Source organism: Fistularia commersonii, chromosome 16 (assembly GCF_037954325.1).
Source record: "Fistularia commersonii isolate RoL2024-O1a breed Wild chromosome 16, RoL_Fcom_v1.0, whole genome shotgun sequence".
Lineage (NCBI taxonomy): Eukaryota > Metazoa > Chordata > Actinopteri > Syngnathiformes > Fistulariidae > Fistularia > Fistularia commersonii.
In genome coordinates this window covers 15435494-15459279 of record NC_141299.1, presented here as the reverse complement: position 1 = coordinate 15459279, position 23786 = coordinate 15435494, and the positions used below count along the sequence as shown (strand labels likewise).

General features: G+C 44.3%; 1 protein-coding gene across 1 annotated transcript in view; it reads right to left on the bottom strand.

Moving 5' to 3' along the window:
• Window positions 1-23786, bottom strand: part of nr5a2 (nuclear receptor subfamily 5, group A, member 2) — a 61987-nt gene that overhangs the window by 25592 nt on the left and 12609 nt on the right. Inside the window, exons 4-5 of the mRNA XM_086162122.1 lie at window positions 21617-22329; window positions 2421-2540 (exon numbers count right to left, since the gene is read on the bottom strand). Of these exons, the coding sequence (XP_086018248.1) occupies window positions 2421-2540; window positions 21617-22329 (833 nt within the window). The remainder of the gene's footprint in view (window positions 1-2420; window positions 2541-21616; window positions 22330-23786) is intronic.

The window sequence follows — 23786 nt, the reverse complement described above, 5'->3', positions numbered from 1 at the left end:
CTATAGCAGACTTAGCACTAACCATGATGACCTGCATATCAATCTGTCAATCAATACTACTTTATTATTCCTCCTGCAGAGACAATGGGAGTAAACTTACACGATGTACTTTTATTTATTCGGATCCGTCATGATAAACAGTCTCTGCAGATGTTAAAGGTGAACGTGGAAGGAATGATTTGTTTGAGGGCTTTAAAAGGAGGCTCAAAGACGGGTCGGGAAATGCCTTGTTCTGGCACAGAGATATGCAACTGGCTGTGGAACATCTGTTTTTTTTTTTTGTTTTTTTTTTCTATCCCCTCTCCCTTTTTTTAAGTCCTTCATCATTTGAATTTCATGTACACCAGGAGTGTTGTGCTGTCAAAATATCAGGACTTTCATATTGAAAACTAGCTGCCAAGCTGCAAGGCCTTGCTTAATGATTCAGCAGCTCAGTCCATTTGTCATTTTATCTTTGCATTCATTTTGACAAATTCCACTTTATGTTTGATCTTATGACAGCATAAAGAACAAACCTAGTTTCTTTTTCGCTGCACTGAAGTTCTTGTGGGCCACCGTCATCAACACGCCGGTGATTAATGTTAATGTCTTCTTTCACGGACAATTCAGTGTAATATTACAGTGGTTATACATATTGACAAAATTAATTATGTAGTAGCCTAAGAGCTGCAAATCCTTTAAAGCCACCGGCTATTACTGACAACAACTGTATGCGGTACATACCGCCCTACATGGAAACGATACACAGATGAAATATTGGGAATAATTCCGATCCTGTTTGTAATTTGCATTTCTGACAGTGACGGCAGGCAGCTAGCCGCTCTGCCATTAGAGCGGAAAGCCGCCGTTTGTTTCTAGTTTTCAGTTGCACGTCAGAGCGGAGCGTCGATTGGTCCAAACCTCAAACTGTGCATTTAAAGAAATCAAACCCATGATTTTTTTTTTTTTTTTGGCCCTCAAATTTGACCTTAGCATGCTCAAAGAACGCATACTTCCAGAAAATTTCAAAAATTCATGGCGGGAGGGAGGACATTTTAAGACGGTGTTCGGGACGCTCGTCTTTGGCTTCGGTCGCCGTTCTGGCGATAAGCGATGAGGGGAAATCACGGGCACGTTCAACCTCTCAAAGATGCAACATTTTGTCTGACCTTCAGGTACATACTTCAACACCTCCACAGTGGGCTTCCCACACATCAATTCATTATAGGCCAATGTGATAAGCATATTGTAACAAATAATTTATTAGCGCTGTGCAGACAAATGTGGTCATTGTGCAGTTGTGAATGTGTGTGCGCGCATGTGTGTGTGTGTGTGTGTGTGTGTGTGTGTGTGTGTGTGGGTGTGCGCGCGCGCAGCATTTGCTTTCGGTGATTCTACTACTGTGCTCTAAATATCCCCAGTGTTATCACAGTGCTGTCACCCCTGGCCAGGCGGAGAATAATAGGAGATAATGAACTGTTTCACACTCTCACACACATTTATGCCCACCCCCTTCCCCACCTAGCCAACACCAGCTGTTCATTAACCAAAGTATGCAAACGAAACCACCATCGTGAATCTCCCTTGACTATGGGCCCCTCCTCACCCGTGTTCTCTCTCCCTCTCTTTGCTTCATCATCTCCTCGCCAGTCCCTCCTCATGTTCTCCCCCCTTTTTTCTCATCATCCACCAAACCTCTCCTCCTTCCGTCTGAGGCCGTCCGGCGCGTCTCCTTTATAATTTTCGCCTCCTTACCTTCTTTTCCTTTCCTTTTTTTCTTCTCTGCCCCTCCTCAACTTACTTCTTCTAATGCCTCCTCTTCATCATCCACTTTATTCTTGCAACCCAACAAAATCAGAGCATACTTATATTTAACCCCAATCGCATGGACTATCCCTTCCGTCTCTGGATTGTCTCGATTAATTACAATACAGGATTAGATGTTCGCGTCTGAAACTAAAACACACAATACTAACGTCTTTTTTTTCCCCAACTCTTTTTGTTTACACATCTCTCTTACTTTAATATTTATGCCAGCATCTTATTACTGTATTGTTGTGGAGCAATGTGTGGTGAGCCAGGCAGTCATTCATTCAACTGGTCAGACGCACGTTCACGATGAGCGATGTTTGCGCCCGCCGCTTTTGTATTTACCGTTCTATTATTGTGATTTTTTTCGTGTTTGTGCGCCACATCTGGGATCGGCTCCCGCAATCTTCCCTCTCGGAGTCCAGTAAAACAATATAACACATGTAGTTGCATTCTTTAGGTCCAACCCTTCGCTTTGGGAGTGCAACCATGTGCTTTTTTTTTTATAGGCCTACAGAATCTTTGCGCTAACAGGGAAAAAAAAAGGGCTGGGTGTGTCTGTGTTCAATAATGCTTCGAGAGAATTAAAGCGCAATAGTGATCATGCATATTTTTGGGGGACACTCGCTTACCTGCTGGCCGGTGACCAATAGAATTGAACCCTCCTTAGCGTGAACCACCTGCCGGAAGACGTGGTCAAGAATGAGGAGTTCACTCCAGCAGTTCTGCAGAAGTTTCATCTGGTCATCCACCTGCGTGGGCGAACACAGAAAACAAGATAAGGTATTTTAAGAAAAAAAAAAGACAATAACGTTGATATTAGTATGAATCATTTGTGGATCGTGGCTCGGGGGGGGGGCTCCGGAGAATGTTTAGTCAACTCTGACTGGGTCACCAGAAAAAAAAAAAAAAAAAGAAAAGCAAGGACGCTGTGTCAGCCCCACCATCTTGTAAATATCCCATGCGCTTTGCGAGATAAGCTCGCTCACAGTTCAGTCGCTATCGATCTGTTGCATACCATAGGCGCTGTTTTTCAACCCTGGATGAAGCTGAAAAGTTCTCTCTGCCCAATCCATAGCTATCTCATGTGAATGTTTCCAAATTCAGCGAAGTAGATTGGTGCGCGCTTGATCCCGAACTGTTTGGGTAGGTCTGTTTGCTCATTTCCAGCATTTTTGTCGAGATCCCACCAATGACATTGATTAAGAACCCCCCCCCCGAACGAGTCCCAGGTGCTGGCTCCCAGGAACCAGCCAGGTGAGCGTTGGAAACAGGTCAGGTTTGATGGAAGTCAAATAGTGGGTTTGTGCACCAAAACAGCCCATTCCATTGTGAGTGTTGTTTCTTCCCATGACCGTTTACGTTAATCATTACTCCGCCAAGCCAGACTCAAACAAAAAGGCCATGTTGTGATGGAGGAATGAGGAAAATGTAGTAGTAGAAGACCCTGTTTTTTTTTTTTTTTTAAATCAATGAACATTGTACTATTTGTTGTGTGATTAGAAATAACATGTCTTTCTGGACAAAAGGGAACTTTGTAGATTCCTTTGAATCTGTGAGAACGGTCCACGATGGCGGGTACCGATGTCAACAACAGCTTGGTGGTTGAAGAATGTTGGTCGATTTATAAAAAAAAAAAGCCTCAACATGGGCAGGTGGAACATACCTGCTGCAGGGAGGAATGTCTTTCAGTAGATGAGCAGCACTTCAGATCTGAGGTCTGTTTGCTGGGAAATTCTGATTCGATATCAGCGACAAAATGCCTTTTTGAGCGCATAACGTCCGACATAACAAACCGTCTGACTCTTTTCAAGTACGTTTGACATTATTAGGACTTTCGTTTCTCCCCCTGCTCCCATCTGTGCATCCGTTTTTTTTTTTGTTTTTTTTTTTGTTTTTTTTTTTTCGGTGGTCCAACACTAGAGGCATCTCAAGCGCAGGACGAAAGTAAAATTCAAATGCCTTCATTAAAATCAGACAGCGAGGAAGGCATTCAAAGGGGTGTGTTTCTCTACAGAACCCCAAATCCTTCTAAGGACCCTGGAAGCACGTGTAATTGTGTGTATTGGAAGAATGGCCGCATGTAAAACCCGGGCTCTTCAAAAGACCCCCGACTTGTCAGAACTGCTGGCAAGTGTTTGGGTCCTCATCAAAGGGTTGTCCTGGCCGTGGTGCCTGGAAGCTCCTCTCTGACAAGAGGCCCGGGTCATCAAAGGGGGCGGCTCGGAGGGGGTGACAACGGGTGATAGCGACCTAGACGAGGGCGAGGGAGGGACTGGTGACAGCCAGACAGGCAAGAGTGCAGGCCAAGGGTTGCGGTTCAGTTTGCTGACCTTTTAAGTGCCGACGACCCAAGCTGTTTCCCTGACAAGCTCTTCCTTTGCTCTGTCAGAGGAGCGACATTTTTGGCGCCCGATCTTACTCGATCTGCCGTCCGCTCCGTTAGAAAGTTTGGAATTCCCGACGCGGAGATGACAACCACTTCTTGGAGTTTTTACAGAGGCGAGTCTCCCAAGGCTCGACGGTCGGACAGATTATTGCTCTTTTTTTTTTTTTTTTTTTAAACCGCAAAGTTTAAATAAAAATATTCCACCGGATGATATATTAATTATCATCTTGCCAGACGATTGCGGAAAATAGTGACAACACGTGGACCGTTTCGAATCAGACGCATCTTAGAAGTTGTAGGAAAAAAAAGCTTGTTTTTCTCGTTCGATTCCCCGTCTGTTGCTCAAACCTTCCAGTCAAAAACATTGGATTGTATTTGGCCTGCTTCTGGAATGTCTAAAAATATAATGGGACTTTTTCACATTTTGGTCATACAGTTGGCATTCATTCGTATTATTTTGCAATAACTGAAAACACGTTCTTTTGATCCGTGTCTTTTCTGGACCCGAAACCAGGACCCGTTCGTCTTGGGCGACCCTACCGAGAACTGAGCTCCGAGGATCATCAGCACTTTTTTTTATCCAACAAACCCAAGAGATGAAGACGGAATATTTATTTTAGTGTAAATATATTTAAGGGTTATGATTTTCCAGGAGCACTGTGTCCAAAGATAGGGAATTAGTTTGCGCGACGAAACCACTGGTACCAACGCAAGAGTTGTGCCACTCCTAAACATCTAAATCTACAAACTTGTTGTTCTTTACGGATGAAACATCTGTGGGTTATTTGATTAAAGAATTCGATCAAAGAAAGCTTTGGTTAAGATTTATAGAAACAGATTAAGCCTCTAAAGTTCACGTTAACGCAGAAAAAACGCTTGTGAAAAACGGCTTCTAACCGGACCTCGCGATCAACATTTAAAGCTTTATTTTTTGTTTTCAGTGTGATCTGTTCAAGATATTGGTTCAAAAAAAAAAAAAAAAAAAAAAAAGGAATAAATTCCAACTACCAACTTCTCCTTGCATCAGGCAGCGATGAAAAATACATATCCTCCAAGAAACCAATTTAACACCTTGATGATCGTTCAGGCGAGTGGGATCAATGCCCAGATCAATCGCTTAGCCCATAGCTTTTGTTCAAAACCACTGGCTGAGATTAATGGGATTTTCCAGAGAGAGAGCTAGACGGAGCGAGAGTGAGAAAGGGGAATGAAAGTGCCAGACAGGGAATGGAAGAATGAGAGAGGACTTGGGGGAAATTGAGAAAATAAAACATAGTGATTAAGAGCACATATTCCCTCCATTTCTGGGCAAATGTAAATTAATTGGAAATGGAGCATTCGAACACTCACCGACAAACGTAATGTTTATTCATAGCCCCCTGCTAGGAGTTGGGCAATTATCATGGTGTGTCGAGTCAAAAACAGGCAAGAGTAGAAGAATCTTTCCCCCCTTTTTTCTGCGCCGGAGTCTTGGTCTGGTGCCACGAGCATTGTTAAGCTCCGTACAGTACGGCGGGCTTTAACGAGAGTACACAGCTGGATCTGATTTTAATAAGTAGTTTCATTTTTGATGTGGCCTAATGAACAGATTAATGGAATCTCCTTCTGTGGAGCCTTAATGAATGGAGAGATTCATGCTACTTTTTTATGCAGGGGGATGTGGGTGGGAGGGAGGGAGGGACACACACACACACACACACACACACACTTGCGCGCAGACCACGAGTTAATCCGCCTCAAATGACTTGTACGTAAACAATAGCTGCGCTTCTGTCTTTCCGTCTCTCGCTGCTGGACGGGAATCAATGCTGTCTCGGAGTACTACAGGTGAGGTTTGAAGCCGACTTCAATGCACGTGTGTCTCTAGCAGCCGTCCTTTGGTGCAGTCCTATCTTGGCATCTGTTCGCCTTGAGCCAAACAGGCCCCGTATCCACCTGGGAACGGACATTAATTCACCTAGAACGGCGCCTGTTGTTCAGAGTGTGTTGCAGACGCTTAATTATGTCGCGCTTGAACGTGGCTCATTTTCCGGTTTAATTTGGTTGGTAATTTAATTAAAGAGTCTCATCGTGAGGTACCGCAGGATTTTTTTTTTTTTTTTTTTTTTTTTTTTGTTCGAAATCATCGCAACATCACGCGCCGCGGCACATTTTCTCAACTTCTTCCGGAGGAAATCCGTCACGGCACCGAAGACCTCCGCCGGTGTTCGCTTTGACCCGAAACCGCTTTAAAAACGAGTCGGCGACGGGGTCTCCGTCGTGCTTTAGGCCAAATCGAACGGCGACCGCGAATCCAAACGCGACTTCGGGAGCCGCGAAACTTTTAAAAAACGTCACAAAGTCAGACCCATCGGAGAAAAACTTCACGCCTCGCCCTTCCCGTTTCCTCAAACCAGCACTTGTTTATCGCGGCGTGTATCGGGCTACAGTGTTTTCTTTGGTGGGGAATGATAAGAACGCTGGGAAAAAGGAACAGGTGGCAGGTGGCGCCGAGAGTCGGGTGGAAAGGAGCTGCGTGCTGAGGGCCCGAATGATAATGCCGGCGATACGATGAGCTTCGATACGAAACTAAACGTGCATGTGACGCTTGAGATGGAAGAATAACATCACGCAACCGCTATTTATATACACTCCGCCTCCCTGTCGGCACAGCGTTTTATTTGATAGCATTTATAACATTGAGACCGTCGGGGTTTTGTTTTCTATGTTTATTCTAATGCTGGTACATTCTAAGGGTAAATCTCGCCAGGCGGATAGAAAACTCTGGCACGACTTTGACTTCTCTTCGACTGGAGAGCAGTTTTTTAATTCTAACCGGCGGATCGTACGCTGTTCTCGATCAGTCCTTGTGGTTCCCTCAAGCTCGCTCCATGAATTTGGTGTACGTCACTTTAGTATGGAGTCATATTTCATGCCTATGTATGATACGACTATCATACTTTATATTTTGTGGGCTTTGAGAGTTCAATTCTGCTGCTAACTCCAATACATTATCAGTGGAACAATGACTCAGTGCTTTGGAAGGCGTTTCAGTAGATTCAATAAATGCTCGTCTGTTATATATAATACATTCTGCTATATATTGGCTAGTATGAGCAAATCTTTAATAATTACTTGTAATAATGGCCTTTTTTTATGAAAATGCGGGAATTATTGATTAATAAGAACCTGAAATATTTACCAGGACAACTCTTTTCAGTTCTCATATCCTGACTCAGTTATTGTGAAGCCAACAATGTCAACAGGGGTTTTGCATAAACACGTAAACTTTGAAGGTATAACTAAGGTATCTTTTATGTTGTTTTTTTTTTTCTGGCGCAACTGGCTCCACCTTGTGAAGGTTGTGAAAAAAAAAAAAAAAAAAACGTAGCCTCAAAAACCGGCTCCCTGCTGCTATTTTCAGTGCGGTGAGTAAACAGCAGCCCATTGGGAAACTGGTAATGGTGTGCAGTAACTCTGCAAGTGAGTTGGAAAAAGATATATTTTATATCATCTTTGTCTTTGTCGTCGTCTTTTTTTTTTTTTTGATAAGTTCTGCAGCGTCAACCGATTCCCGTTTGTCGGATAACGCTTAGAGGTGCGCGTCGATGTCAAAACGAAACTGCCGAAGGACCGACTTGAGGATTTTCCCATGGTTGAGCCATGACGTTGCTTACAATCAGCCCTTTTCTCCATCATCCCACGCATCTACATAAAATCCCATTCCTCAGTGTGTGTTTGGCCTGCTGTAGGTTGCGATTTTTCATGGCCTTTTTAAATTTTTGATCGACACCTTTCACCCAAAGACTCCTCCCCGGAGCCGGTACCTCAACATCCCAACATCGCAAGACAGTCGCCGATACAGGAAGTGAACCCAGCGGTCGCTCGGTATAAATATACCAAGATAGATGTGGCAATTAAATATTTCCGATCAAGGCATACGTCTGCGGGACAGGACACACAAAGTGTCTGTGTGTGATGCGCCGGGAAGAATAGCTTGTTTTGTCAAGGTCACTGACTTGCTGACGAAGGCAGCCCCTCCACCCCCGACCCCCCCGTCTCTGTTTGATATCAGTGTGGGGATTTACAGATGAACAGAGCGCTCCCAAACTTTGCTATTCTGTTTTTTCCTGATGCATAAGCATATGAAAGATAGAAAAATCAATAAGGCAAGAGGGGTGACCGGTGAGAGGCCAGACATGAATTTCAGAGGATGTCTTTTCGTGCAAACGTTGTTTTTTTTTCTTTTCTTTTTTCTACCCCAACTGGGTCTGTTTGCAGGATGTAAACACATCCTACCATTTCACGTCAAGATTATGATCCACATAAAGCTGTCTTGATTAAAATCGTTTCATCCCGGTAAACGCGATCCGTGCATAATCTAGAAAAGGGAGACTCCTTCTTGTTTAAAGTGAAAACCCTGTCATAAAAAAAAAAATGTGAACGAGAACTTTGGGGAAAAAAAAACAAGGGTATGAGAAAGAAATGTATGTATTGTTGCCTCATTTCTGCGGAAAGTTAATCCACGTGCATGGCTTAAAGGAGAGAAGTTTTTCCTTTTTTTTTTCTTTTCTTTGAAGACTATTGTTTTCACGATACCTCAAAAGACACACTTGAAATCTTAGGGCTTACGGCTAAGAAGCTATCAACTAATTATCAAAAACACAGAGAGGCACTAATCAATTATTCACATGAACATTAGACCACTAATACGCACGCAGCCCAGGGAGCAGCATCTCCCAAAAGTAACCCTTCCTTCTCCACTCACACACACACAGATACACACTTAAATGCAATCATGTCAAGAACTACATACTTGCACAACCTTCCCGCCATCCCACTCTCGGCTCCGACCCCCCCGCGCCCATCCCAGCATCACCCCATCCAACGTAGGATACGGACAGACAAAATACAAGGGTAAAATGAAGTGTAGTGGTAGACTGTCTATAAGGTTCCTGGCTGGAGGGTACCGATCTCAGAAATCATATTGATCCATCAACACTCCCCCCCCCCCCCCCCCCCCACCGTCAGACTCCCAAAGCACACACACATGCCCGCACACACACACACGCAGAGCTTGATCTAGTAGGCGATCCCGGGCATTAAGCCTCCGCCATTGGATTTTCATACGATGCAATCATTATTTGAGTTAATGCCGCAATTTATCGCTTGTTGTTTGTGAGCCGAGTGTGAAAGAAAGGTGGGGGGTGGGGGGGATTCAATATGAGGTGTGTGTGTGTGTGTGTGTGTGTGTGTGTGAATGAAGTGGGGTATGAATATGAGGGTGCAGATTATGCTGTGTGTGTGTGTGTGTGTGTGTCTATGTGTGTTGGTTAAAAGTGGGCTTTTGAGTTTATTATATGTCCATGACTATTGGAGGTGAAAGACAGGATTTATGTGTTATGTGTACGCGTGCACGTGTGTTTTGGTGTGTGTGACTTTCGTTGAAAGACAGAGGGAAATGACCCCATAATCCTTGCCAGGCTGTCTGCGTGTTAAAGGGAAGAGAAGACAGGAAAAAGAAGAGACAAAGAAGACAACATGCGAAGGGCTTCCCGCTTTTGTATTATTCAGAACAGTAGAGACAGTCCACCTTAACTATCTCGCACACACACACACACATACACACACACACACACACCTCCACATAAACAAGATACCTTAACACACTTGCAAAGACCAAAGCTGTTTTAAAATGCACAGCCTGAAGTGGTGATGCTTTCAGTTAGACAGGGTAGGAGACAGAGATCCCCATTAACATTTGACTCAAGCCAGCGGAATCTTGATTTTCGCTCGACTTTTCAAGGGAGTCCAGGTAGTCGATTTTTTTATTTTTTATATATATATATATATATATATATATATATTTTTTTTTTTTTTTCTTCTCAAGAGGCAACGACGTACCCGAAGCCCCAAAGACGACTGCGACCGCAGCGCTTGATACAGAATTAAAGATACACATTAAAATGACCGAGTGTCTCGGGAGCAGTTTTGAAACGTTGACCGTGGAAACGGGGGGGAGAAACAATGCATCAAAAACCTCAACGCGGCCGAGCAGATGGAAGACGCTTTTCTCTGAAGTGCATCTCTCGCGGTCTCTTCCGAAACCAAGAGTAACAAATGCCTCCAAATGAGGACATTGAGCGTTTTTCTGCAGCCCTACATTTAGCGAAACGCTAAACGTCACCGGACGTTTACGGGCCAGTATCGTCGACACCTTTCCCAGCAATTTCAGCATATTTACGTTTCTTTACTCCTTCTTGAAAAGGTTTTGTTAATTTTATTTTATTTTTCTATGTACCCCCTCTTTGACAGAGCAGTCAAAAAAAGCACGCCGGGGTGCAAAGCCTATTATTAGCTTTAAGATTTTATTTCACGTGCATGGAATCATTTATCCGCCACTGGTGCCAGATTTGCAGTTATGACGAGAGAAACGCAGGAAGCGATGGAGAGGGAACAGCGCGAGATGCATAAAGAGATCTGGTGTAGTGTTGAAGAAATAGAAGGGGGTGGAAGGGGGAAATTAAAACCAGTAGAGGAAGGAATGCTCAAAGTAGGGAACAGGTGTCTCTGTCCTATTTTGCTGGCAGCACCGAAGCCTTTTTCTCCGCAGCATTGTTTGGCAAGCAGCCCCATTGAAATGTCTCGCCTGTCGTCAAAACACAGCCATAATATCTAGTGTTACCCCCCCCACACACACACACACACACACACACACCCCACGCCCACCTGCGGTCTGGTAGGTGTAAATTTGATCAGATGCCTTATCAGTTCAATATAAATATCCCTTAACCCTCTGAGTGTAAACCTAGCTGAGAAACTCCCACCTCTACTCAACCAATGTCTTGTCTATTGTGTCCTGAACCCCCCCCCCCCCCCCCCCCCTCACGCACACACACACACACACACACACACACTGGCAAAGTATCCTCTCACCCCCCGTCCGTCCGGAATAGACAAGCCTCAAATAAGCATCAAAAATAGACATTGGAGGACAACTGTTGACAGCGCGGTGACGAAAGCGGCAGACAAAGGCACAACCCCGGGGCAGGCCGGCTTACAAGCAGATAATTGAGGGCACTGGAACATAAGGTGTAATTTGTAATGTTTGTTTGGGTTTTTTTTTTTTTTTTTTTTTTTTAAGCTCATTGATGCATTGTTTGTATGCCGTTTTTTTTTTTTTTGTTTGTTTGTTTTTTCAAAATTTTTCATTAATAAATATCATTATATTATTTGTTTGTTTTGCCCGATATAACGCATGTATTGACCACGACTACACCTGACTACAGTGATTTAGGGGAATGACAATATGCATAGTGAAGTGGAAAGATGGCGTGCAAATCGTTTATGCTTAGCATAAACAGGAAAAGTATTTCAATATGTATTTTTTATGGTAATTTAGTTTGTACGATCGGTTTCTAAAGTGGAACATTCACAACAAGCAATATGTTATATATTAATATAATATATTATTTATTAATTGTGAAATAAATGGAAGTAATAAAGCATGGGGTCACTTACTGTGTATCAAACAATGAGTTGTTGCCCCACTATATGTGTTAACATTCATAGTTTATTCGACTATGTTGAATAAACAATATTTTCTATTCATTTTTTCATGAATGAATGAATTCAATAATACAAAAACTGAATTTTGAAATATTTTGCAATATTTTCTCTTAATTTACTCATGAACGTATGTCATCATACAAAGACGAAATCATATGTGTATTATTATGGATTTGGTTCTTCTTAAACTCTTTTTTTTTTTTTTGAAGGACGGTATGCCGAATTGTGTAAAAGAGGAAGATAAATTAGCTGACAGGCGCGCATAGTTCTGCGTGGTGAGTTTAGTTTAAAGGTTGAGGGTCAGCGCGAGTCTACAGAAGCCACACCTTAACCCCTGTGGCCTCCAGGAAACCTTATAACCAGGAGCTATTTCGAGGCAGATACTTCTCGCAACATATCTCCGCACAAAGACCCTCAAGTGCGACTGCATAACAATACTTTTTACAAGGATGGCCTGTATATTCTGTCAATTTCAAGTGTGTGCACCATTTACTGGGGGCGGGAGGGCACTTAACAAAGCTGTATAGTTTAAAAAAAAAAAAAAAAAAAGCTCATGATAATAAGTCAGGAAAGTGTGTGTGTACTGGAGGGGGGGGGCTACTTTGTACTTGCACACAGTTTATTTGTTTGCCATCCTAGCTGCTAAATTAAGACAGCCATATCCACTTTTCTCTAAATCTATTTCCTGTTGTTTTTTTTGTTTACCTTTTTTCCATCTTTCAATCACCCCCTATGTTGATTTCGCCGACTGTTGACAACTTGTACGAGTTGGGGCCGACGTGCGTAACAGCGCAGAGTAGTAACCTGTGTCACCGCGTCAGCGTTTTTAACAAGCAGCATGACCTGCCAATAAAAAATGCTTTTATCCTGATCTTCCTCAAACAAGACTTAAACACAACCTGTTTTTTTTTTTTTTTTTTTCGCCTCTTGTCAAACACCCCCAAAGTGCTCACAAATGTGAATCAGGCCGTGTTAACTGACTCGGAAATGAAAAAAAAAAAAAAAAAAAAAAAAAAGCGGAGAGGCAGGAGCGATTTGTTTTTCTTTGCCTCCTCATTCGGAGTGTTTTGAGGAGGAGGAGGATGCGATGAAGGCACGCACAGGAAGGAGGTTTAATGACACGTGTTCACAGAGCGAGCGGCGGGATGAGGCTCGCCTCCGAGACGCCGACTTCCGTGTCCCGTCGCTCTTCGTGCGCAAGCGTCTCCCGCGGCAGCTCTGGAGGGTAACAACTCGGGGCTCCCTGCTGAAACATTAAAAAGTGAAAGGAAGTATTCTATTTCTCCGCGCCGAGATGGGCCTCGGAGGAAGAGTGCGCCGCCGAGGACAATCGAGTCCGTCATTTCCTGAAACTGTAAACTCGTGACACCCTTTCATCCCCCCGTCGAGGAAACAAGTAGACGAGCAGACGTCGTGGATACGGAGCCTCCCGGCCCCTTGTCGTCGTCTCGTAGCCGTCGCTCCTTTGGGACGCGCCGACTTAAATCTTCTCTTTTAACAAGTTTCCTGTTCTTCCTTCCGGCCTACCGCCGTACCGACAGGGGCCATTACGGTATTTGGAGAGGCCGTGTGTTAAAGCTCGCTCCGCTATCATCGAGGGACCCGAGGGGAGGAACTTCGGGGAAATTCGCTTTTTGTCGGACTCGTGGTGGATCCCGAGGCTCTCAACGAGACCCTCTTGGGGTTTTTGAGGATGATACTGAATACTCATCTGTGATCGGTACTTTTTTTTTTTTTTTTTTTTTTAAGACATCAGCGGTTATATTTGCATTTTTTTCATTTCCGGGTTATGCACGCTAAGTATAGGCAATGAGTCAAAAATCTGTATATTTTATATTGTTTTTTCGCTGATTGCAAACATTAGCATCCGTATGGGTTGTTGCACCTGCAGCCTCAATCCAAAATGGAAATTGTTAATTATATTTTTCTGGAATTTTTGTCTTCTTCCTGTTTTAGCTGACCGCATGTATACAACAGAAGCGTTAAACAAGAAAGGCCGATTTTTAAATCTTTTTCTCCCGTTATATCGAATCTCGGTCGGCGATGCGCATCCGTTTCCGGCCCCCAAAAAAGCTAATAAAAAAGAAGAAAAAAAAAACCCCTCTTCTCTCAAATCCGCCGAACTTCTGCTTCTCCGGTGCTACTTATCAACCCGGTTGCCGCTGAAATAGCAACTTTAAACACACGCGCGCGTAAGAAGCCGCGTGACCCGATCGCAGTCGGCGATTGAAAAGGATGAGGCGAAGAAACGAACAAAAGAGATATAGACACTTCCTGGGAAAGAGAATGTGTTGGGGCACAACACTTGTACTGTATTTGTGTGTTGGAGGTGAGGCGGGTTGCAGGGGCGGGGGGTCGTCTATCACCGGACAAATGCTGCGCCGGGGGGGCGGGGGAGCTGGGAAGGGGGGTGTCGGGGGAGGGGGGGGTGTTGGTAGAAGTAGGGGTGAGGGTTGTCGACCAGAATGGTGGTGCTTCTCAAATGAAATAATATATCTTTGAAAGCCTCCGCCCAGCGCCAGTCCCCGGGCCCATATATCAAACCCAAGAGCGTCTGGTGGATTCGCTCCAGGCCCATTAACCTTCCACCTGTTCCCCCTCCACACCCCCCACTCAACCCTACCTAGCGGTCCTCTTTTTACCCCCCTGTTGTCCTTCACCGTGCCCCCTCTCCTCCTCCTCCTGCCCTTGGTCACTGCCTCTTTCGGTCCCTTGTTCATCTTCCCGTTTAACCCCCCCCCCACTTCTCTGCACCTTCCTCATTTCCCTCTTCCTGCCTCTCCCTGGCTGTCCTTCATCACCTCCCTCTCTCGCTCTCTTTCTTTATATCCCACGGTCATCTCTTTCTCTCTCTTCATTGAAGTTACCGTCTTCTAACCGCGTCTGAATCTGTCCTCTCTTCCTGTCGTTTATTTTTTTTTTCCCGCTTTGTCTTTCTTCATCCATCCATCCATCCATCCATCCATCCATCCATCCATCCCGACAACATTTCGCTCCTCTGCATGTATTTCCTCCTCCTTTTACACCTACTTATATCCCGACTAATGTAAAGCAGGCGTGCTTGGGGGTGGGTGGGGACGGAGACGGGGGGGTGGAGGGGGTTGCAGGACAGCCTGCAGAATAATTCAAATGCAGCGGCCCAGGGACACAGTTACAAATCTCTGCCAACTGTGTGTAGCCGCCAATCCCGTCATGCTCGCAGTTTGTCAGGACCCGGGTGCCGGGCGGAGGCGGCGTTCGGTGGTGGCGGTGGCGAGGGGGGGGTTGGGCGCGCGGCAGGGGTGCGTCGACCTCTGTGACGAGACAGTCATTGCGGCCTGACACCCGTGCATGTGTGTTTGACGTGTGGAAAGGATACGCCGCGTCGCGGAGGGTCACAGATCATGACTAAATGGCTCAGAGCTTATTAATTTCCTCTCAGTTATGGAGTGTGAAGGGGAAAAAAAAAAAAAGGTGAAATCGCTGGTCAGGGCAAGGACAATATTACACACACACACACACACACACACACACACACGGCGTACATTGTATTCAAATACAAGTCTTTGTTTACACCTTTGAAAATGAATCACTTTGATGTGTGTATGTGTGTGTGTGTGTGTTGCGATCGTGGAGAGAAGCCGTCTTTCTGGTCCAGGAGGTCGTGCATGTATTTGTAAATGTATGTAAAATTACGAATGCGAACGGATGGGATATTACGGGATGTTTGCGAGAGAGGCGCTTCGGAGGAACTTACATTATTAACTTAGGTAAATCTATAAGTGAAGAATATTCCGGTGCCCCCCCCCGCCCCGCCCCCCCCATCCGCCTCACCACAGGGATCTGTCACTCCGTGTGATTGACTGGCACGTTGCTGCTCAGAGAAGTCAGATACACTAATTGAGAAGAGACGCTGCTGTAAATAATTTCACCGCCCAAGGAGCTTATCACATTTTAAGGTCTTGTCAATGCTGGATAACATTACTATATTATTTTTGGCCCTATTAGAGCGACGGCAGTCAACTCAAATTCAACACCCTTATTTAACGCGTTTCCAAACGGTCAATATCAATTTTTTCATTTCTGAAAGAAATATTTTTATAAAAAAAAAAAAAAAAAAAGATATTTAAAGTATGTATTTTATATCTGGTAGATTTTTAGGTTTGAATTTTTTTGACATTGCCGGATTATTAAATATTACCAATTTCCTGTAGATATAACACGTGATGCATTTCAGATTTGGCATCATTTAGGAAAAAAAACTTAGGCTATGCAGTGTGTGTGTGTGTGTGCACGTTTGTGTATGTCTTTATCAAAAAAAAAACAAAAAAAACTCACTAACCCAAGCTTACTGTTCTGTATATTTCCTGTGCATTGTGTATTTGCAAGTGTATTTGCAGTCCCTATGACCTCTATTGTAAGTCGCTTTGGATAAAAGCGTCTGCCAAATGCAATGTAATGTAATGTAATGTAAAAACGTGCAGTTACAACTAAAAGTACTTTGGTGTTTCAGTCTTTTATGGGATGTTGATTCGTGAACACGTTGCTATTGAAGCTGTTGTGATGGCAGATCCCGGGCGGGTTCGCCGTGTAAGTCAGCCGGAGAGTTTTCAGCTCCGCCTGTCGTCAGTCCGAGTCGTCCCGCCGTTCTCGTTTTTTCTCGCCGCCGGGAACCTTTTCATTTCGGAAAATTTATTTATAAAGAAAAAAAAAAAAAAAAAAAAATCACATTTCTCTACTGTTTTTTTTTTTTTTTCCTCTCCTCCCATTTACATTTCCTCCTCCATGACATCATATCCCCCCCCCTTCTTCCTCGTTTTAATTCCTTTTCCGCTCATTCACCGTCCTCTACTCTTTTCACATTCCTTCTGTACTCGCCGTCTCTCTCATCTCCCCCTCTTTGTTTCACCTCTGTTCTCCTTGCCTGTTCTTTCCTCTCCCCGGCCATCTGTTTATCCAATATGGCCGTCCCATCTCAGCTGGGAGCTTTCCCAGGGAACGAGACTTCTAATACAGTTCCTCCTCAACTTAATGGGCCTCAGCTCTGCTTTTGCCATTCCCGCTACATGCAGAGACAAAACAGAAAAAGAAAAAAAAAAAAAAAAGGGAAACCGAGCAGAGGCACAGAAACCTGTCCCCGGACAGCTAAAATAAACAGTGGAGCGGCATTTTAAAATGTCACAAGCGTTTTCATCCCCGCTCCATTTTTATCAGGTGGATGCAGTAAATATAAGTATAACGTTTCACGGGGACGCGTACGATAATATCCTTTACCATTGGATTTGTCGTCCAAAGTGCAAAGTAGTAAACAACTGTTTTACAATCGCGCGAGGTACTTTTATTCACAACTGAGATGTTAAACACCACAGAGGAAAAGGGCTTCTCACCGCACGGCGTTATCATTATCAAGGCTGAATTAGCGGAAGCTAAATAAGCGAGGTGAACCGCAAATGAAACACAGTTATGGATACAATTACAATCCATTGTTTTTTCCTCACTCAATTAATTTCACGGCTTATTGTTTGTTTCCAGCGGCGCTTCGCCGTCTTAACACAAGACGCACTTCCTTTTTGCTAAAGAGCATTCAGAGGAAGGGCAAACGGGGCGGCGGGTTGTGACGGGAGTTGAGAAGTTAGGAAGGTGAGCATAACACGGGAATCATCAGTCGTCCACGATCTCCACTTTCCTCCCCCATTGTGTTTGTCGGGAGGCTCAAGCGAGTGGAACAATGGAGGCCCGGCTATGATTCACCCCAATGTGCAATGCAAACACACACACACACACACATGTACATACACATGTGAACGTAATCGCACGCGTCGGTGTTGCCAATTATTGGCGCAAATGGGAGATAACAGTGGTGTCGAACGAAACGCGATGATGTCAATACACGAAAATCGCGTATCGATTTTTACATCCCCGCCTCAAAAGGGTTCGACGCCAAGAAAATTGTGAAATTTCATTTCGGCTTGTGCTCTGAAATTGATAAAAACCAAAAATACCATCGCAATGTATTGTTAATATCCATTTTCATGTATTCTATATTTTCTTAAAAGTCATAAGAAATTGTCATCTCAAGGTCTTGTGTGCTGAAAATACTTAAATATGCATAAATAAATATTTTAAAACATTGCCTCGAGATAAAGGAAAACCCAACTAATGTTTCAAAATTCGCTAAACATTAAATAAACGCTAGATTATCGCCAAATAAACATTTTCAGGGCCATAAAACATTTGAATATTAATGTGCACGACCTCGCGACTTTCCGTCGCCGCCCAAACTTTCGCAACGTTCGCAAATTTTCTCCGCGCAATCCTCCTGTCACGAGCGGACAAAACAGAAGCGCCGCGTCCAAAGAGAACGCTTCTCTGGAAGCTTCTCTAAATGGCGAAATGTTTTTATGAGTCCCGTGACCAAGGCGAAGTTATGGAAACCAAATCTTTACAGTCTTTTGTTGGCAGTCGTCTCATGCACACCCTCCCAGCTTGGCTCTATTACCAAAGAAATTCTTTTGTTCTTACCGAGCTAATAATAGTGCAAGTGTTATATGCGAGTGGTGTCTGTGTCTTACTGTGGGTATGTATGTGTGTGTGTGTGTGTGTGTGTGTGCGCGCTGAAAACGTATTTATAGTTTCTTTCAGTGCTGCGCTACTCCTTTTAATTCTCCTCGGCTTCCTGTCATTTTGTTCCTCGGCTCAATCTCGCATCGGATCTGATGTCCAGTATTTACTTCCTGTCGTCGATGTCACAGGTCAAATTGATTTAAACGTCACAACGTGCGTGTCGGCTCTGTAAAGTTTTAATATTTATCATCTACGGAAATTGAAATTTTGTTAATTGAATAATGAATTGCTTGTTTTGGCATACTTACTGCCTGGGAGGGGGTCTATCATCGAGAATGAATAGTTACAGTGCAATAGCAATGCACACGCACGCTGCAATTGTGATTTTTTTTTTTTTAAAGAAATCCAAATAATTGAAATATAACTTAAACCGGAAAGAAAAAATATATTGGAGATGTATTGAAATCAAATCTGACAAGTACCATGTGACCGTCAGATCCACTCGATACAATGAGAATTTTGTGATGCTCCAACACATGGTTATATTATCTTCTGCCTGGACTTTACGATGAGAAATCCGCATGGAGGTTTTGGGAGAGGATTGTTGGGTGTGTGGGAGAGAACTGTCACCACAGTGTCGAGCGAATTTGTTTTCAATCCTCCCTTATGCTGCTTTGGATTGGTTCTTGAAGGCATTGGGCGGTAAACGTAATTATCTGTGTCACTTGAATTAAATACCCTTTTTTTTTTTTTTTTGTAATTCTTACACACGGTTTGGGTAGAGAGTTAATTTTCTCCCTTTAAACGCAGGCAACGGGCTCAATTACTTGGTTGAGTAATACGGGGAGCTATTAGGGAAACATAATGACATTTAATTCAAACACACATGGCTAAGATAATTGAATTAGGGTGAGGCCGCGAGAAATATCATACAATGATCATTCAAAGTTAATGGGCACGCCGCCCCACAATTATTAGCCGTGGCCACACCCTGCGACAGTCGCGCGCGTTTATGCGAGCCGCGTTGAATGCAAATGAAGATCTTGAAAATGTCAATAGCCAGGACACAGTGCGCGCTTAATGTCAACATGTGTTTTTCAAGGACTCTTGTCTGTGTTATAATTGGCTCGGCTTTTAATATTACATTCATTACATTTGTTATATTCCCCTTTGGAAATAAAATAATGTGATATATTTGAAGGGAATTTTGCAACAGGCCCGGGCCCCATGAATATGCAGCTGAGCCTTTGGCGATGTGGCGTGGAACAAACAGACAAAGGAGTGAGACAACAGGAAGAGAAACAGGTGAAGCGCGGACTGATCAAATGCCTCTCATGACATACTTAATATTAACCTTCATTTAGAGAGAAAATAAAGCTGCGAGGGAGCACGCACCAAAAACCCTCCCGTGGGCCCTTTCTTGAATAATACCCTTTTCAAACCAAGGTCCAAGCCGGGCTGTATCCACGCTCATTTTATATTTAAATTAGTCAAAGCAAAATTAATCTCATCAGTTGCGTATTAGGACACAGCCGTGATGCCATTTTCCGAGGAAAGACGAATTCATTGTGCAAATGGGACTCGATTTTAAAAATATTGGTCAAAACTGTAAATTCTTTCACATCCCGCTTAAGAACACGTCCGTCTCACACGGGAAGCCTTTCGGTCAGACGGTCCCCTCATTGTTTTTTCTGTAAATCTGAGAATTAGCATAGCGCTTACAGTAACGTCAAGTGCAAAGAAATGCATTTATTTAAAAAAAAAAATCAACATGGCCTCTTTGCAATTTTTACATTTTTTGGGGGGTCCATCAGCATATTATTTTTCCTTTCACTTTATGGCCACATCTCCGGAAAAAGTACTTTTTTTTTTTTTTTTTTACATTCTCAAAACAAATGATGTACGATTTTAGAAAAAGGGAGACAAAAAAAATGTGCAGTTTCCTTTAGGATGAATGGAAATGGAAATGCTGGGAATATGCAAAAGTTGGCCACTGTGCTTTTATAAATATTGTACAACAAACTAGAAACAAAGGAAACAATATTTGTTGTCTCTTTGCTGCATCATCAATGACGGTTTACGTTAAATCTTGGTGCAACTTATAGTTTTTTCATTAGACATCCCAGATCTTATTTTGAAAAACGTCTATTTGCACGTTCGCCTTACAGCCGCACTACATATTGTTATAGCCTAATATAAAGTGCAATGGTTGTATTCAGATTAAATACTGTGAACTGACAAAAGTTTTTATTATTCTAGCCCCGGCGCCTCGAACGCAAACATTTTCATGCATAAAACTAGTCGCTGGTACAAAAACAGTTAAAGAGCGCTACCTTGAATGCTACTCTAGAATAATCCACATTACGCCTGTTGTGCTAGAGATGCACGGCCTACTATGTCGCTGGATATGAACTTTGCCAGGATGTGTGTGTGTGTGTGTGTGTGTGTGCGATCTCTACAAATGAAAAAATGGACCACAAACATACAGAACCCTCTTGTGATTTGATTGCGTGTCATGATTCGGGATTAACCTGATAGGAGATGAGCTAAACACATATTTATTGAGATTTATTTTAATATTATTATTTTTTCTTTTTTGCTCTGAGACAAATGGGCTTAGGTATACTAAATGGAAACACTTTTAATGAACGACTTAACTCGACTACCAGTTTCAAATAATCACCTCTTGCTAAAATTAATAGCAGATGATTTTGCTAATTCTGAGACTTCTCTGTTTGAGCCGGTCCACTCTGTGGATTTTCTTTTCGAAATATGTTAATGGGCAATATCTCACATCATCACACAGTGTGTGCCCTCTTAGATCTGAGGAATGTCTTAAGGGGGAGATCGACGATATTCAGTTCACATAAAACAGTCAGACTCAGACCCCGTTAGTATGAAAAATGCCTGAAGCTCATAGTCAAATTTTTTTTTTTTGCAACCCACAACCAAAACGTGTCAAACACAGAGTAAATACAACTGGCTGGTGAATTTTGATTAGACAGTGGGAGAGACAAGAGTGGCGAGTACAAGGGAACCCCTCGACCCCCCACAGGTCTGTGTACTCCGCATTAGAGTTGAGCCAACGTGCGAAAGGAGAAGATTAAAAGCCTGCTCGGGATAAAGGGTCGAGCAAATGTTCACGAGCGGTATCAAGCGACGTCAATTAAGGATAATAACGCGCCGGATCATTTTTCATTGAAGCAAATTCCGGATTGTTTATTGCATCCCGCAACTCAATTAACGTTAATTTACGGTGATAACAGCTCGGCGATCGCGCGATAACGCGACCAAGTAAAGCGATGGAAAGAAGCGCGGCGAGAGGCGACGTCCGACGCGTGGACCTACCTTGAGTTCGCGGAAAAAGATGCTGCTGCGGGCCCACTCCACGATGGAGAAGAGCGTCTGGTCGGCCATCTTGCACATGAGGCCGAAGGTGTTGAGTTTCTCGTGCTTGCCCCGGCTGGCCTGCTCCTGCTGCAGGTAGGCCAGGATCTTGGCCTGAACCTGAGGCTCATCCGGCTCACACTTGAGCAGCTCTACGATCAGGTGGGGGAAACTCGGCGGCGAGCCCGACTGGTAGGCGTCGACGTAGGCGTAACCCATGATGGACTCTGGCGAGCTGGTGTACGGGTCGGGGTACTCGGACTTGATGGTGCGCGTGCCTTGGAAGTGTCCGTAGGCCGCCTGGTAGCCCTGTAGGCTTCCGGCGTGCGGCGGCATCGCCATGCTGACGGGCGACGTGACGAACGGGCTGCGGTCATAGTCTGTGGGAGGCAAGGCGGTGGCGTGGTGGTGGTGGTGGTGGTGGTGGTGGTGACTGGCGTGGTGGCCGGCGTGGTGGCTCAGCGGAAGGCCCTTGGAAGCAGCAGAGTGGATGTTCTGGATGGCGGACGAGATGGTGAGGTCGGTGGGCACGGCCTGCATCACCTGGCTCATGGCCTCGATTTTCAGGCCGTTCGCCCGGATCAGGGCTTTCTTTTGTTGCTTCAGGGCTCGGTCGCGTTTGTACATCGGGCCGAACTTGTTGCGGCCGCCGCGCATGCGATCCGCCCTCACGGCTGCCGGACGGAGAGAGGAGAAAAATGGAGACAAACGAGGAAATTAGATCCAGAAAAGGGGCGTCAGCTGCTGAAAAATATACACGTTAATACACTGCTCAAAAAAAATAAAGGGAACACTTAAAAAACACATCTTAGAGCTAAATGAATGAAATATTCTTATGAAATACTTTGCTCTTTACACAGTTGAATGTGCTGACAACAAAATCACACAAAAATGATCAATGGAAATCAATTGTATCAACCCATGGAGGTCTGGATTAGGAATCACACTCAAAATTAAAGTGTAAAAACAAACTCCAGGCCGATCCAACTTTGATGTAATGTCCTTAAAACAAGGCAAAATGAATCTGTGTTGCTTCCTGAGTGGACACTATGATTTCACACAAGTGTGATTGACTTGGAGTTACATTGTGTTGTTCAAGTGTTCCCTTTATTTTTTTGAGCAGTATGTATCGCCGTGTGGCACAGCGACATCGCAATCCGTGTTTATTCGTATGCGGGCCAAAGTTTTCCCGTCAGCGATTACGCTTGATATTTACCTGTTGACTTCTAAAACATCTGCAGGTCTGACAGATAGTGAGGTTACACATTAACCAATAACACAAACCTCCCTGTGTTGCAAAGGATCATTGCCCAGCTGTCTATTTTTTTTTTTTTTTTTTTCCATAAACCCCCCCCCCCCACCTTACCAACCCACCACAAAAAAAAAAAAAAAACGAAACGCTGACAGTAACCAAATTGGGGGTTCCTCCCCCGCCACCCCACTCGCGCCCCGCCTCCCCCCCCCCCCGTGCAAGATCCTGCGGTGAGGATCATAACGCATTTGTTGCCGTGGGTATTTCTAATGAATCAGCCGGGCACAAAGTGAAGCGCTACGAGGGCCACGTGTGATCTGGCCGACCGCTGCCATGGAGAAGCCGCGCTGCTGTCTCCCAGTCGGGGGGCGCTTGTGTTAATTATTCATACTTAATTACCTCTTACTCTGACGAGGTTCGCCCTGCCCAGTGTGCAATGAACTAATGGCCGTCTGGGAGGACGCGGAGCGGAAAAATACTCAACAAACTGAGTTTTTGTAGATTATCACGGCTTATATATATGCGTTTATTTCCACGCCGCTTTCGCCGGATCGTGAGGTTGCGACGGACGAGCGAAGACGATGGAGCGCGGGGGGGCTCGCATGGGGGCGTTGGATTTGTGTCGGACGGGAGGGGCAGACGAAAACACGACTTACACACACGCACACACACACACACATACATTTACTCACTCCGAGCTGCCTTGGGAGTGATTTTAATGACCTCCGTTAAAAAAGTGTCTGTCACTGATCTGAGCATGTGGAGCCAAGAGGGGGAGACACACAAAAATACATCTCTCATACACTCACACACTCGCTCTCTCTCTCTCACCATCACACACCCAAAACACACACACACACACGATGGAATACAAGCTAA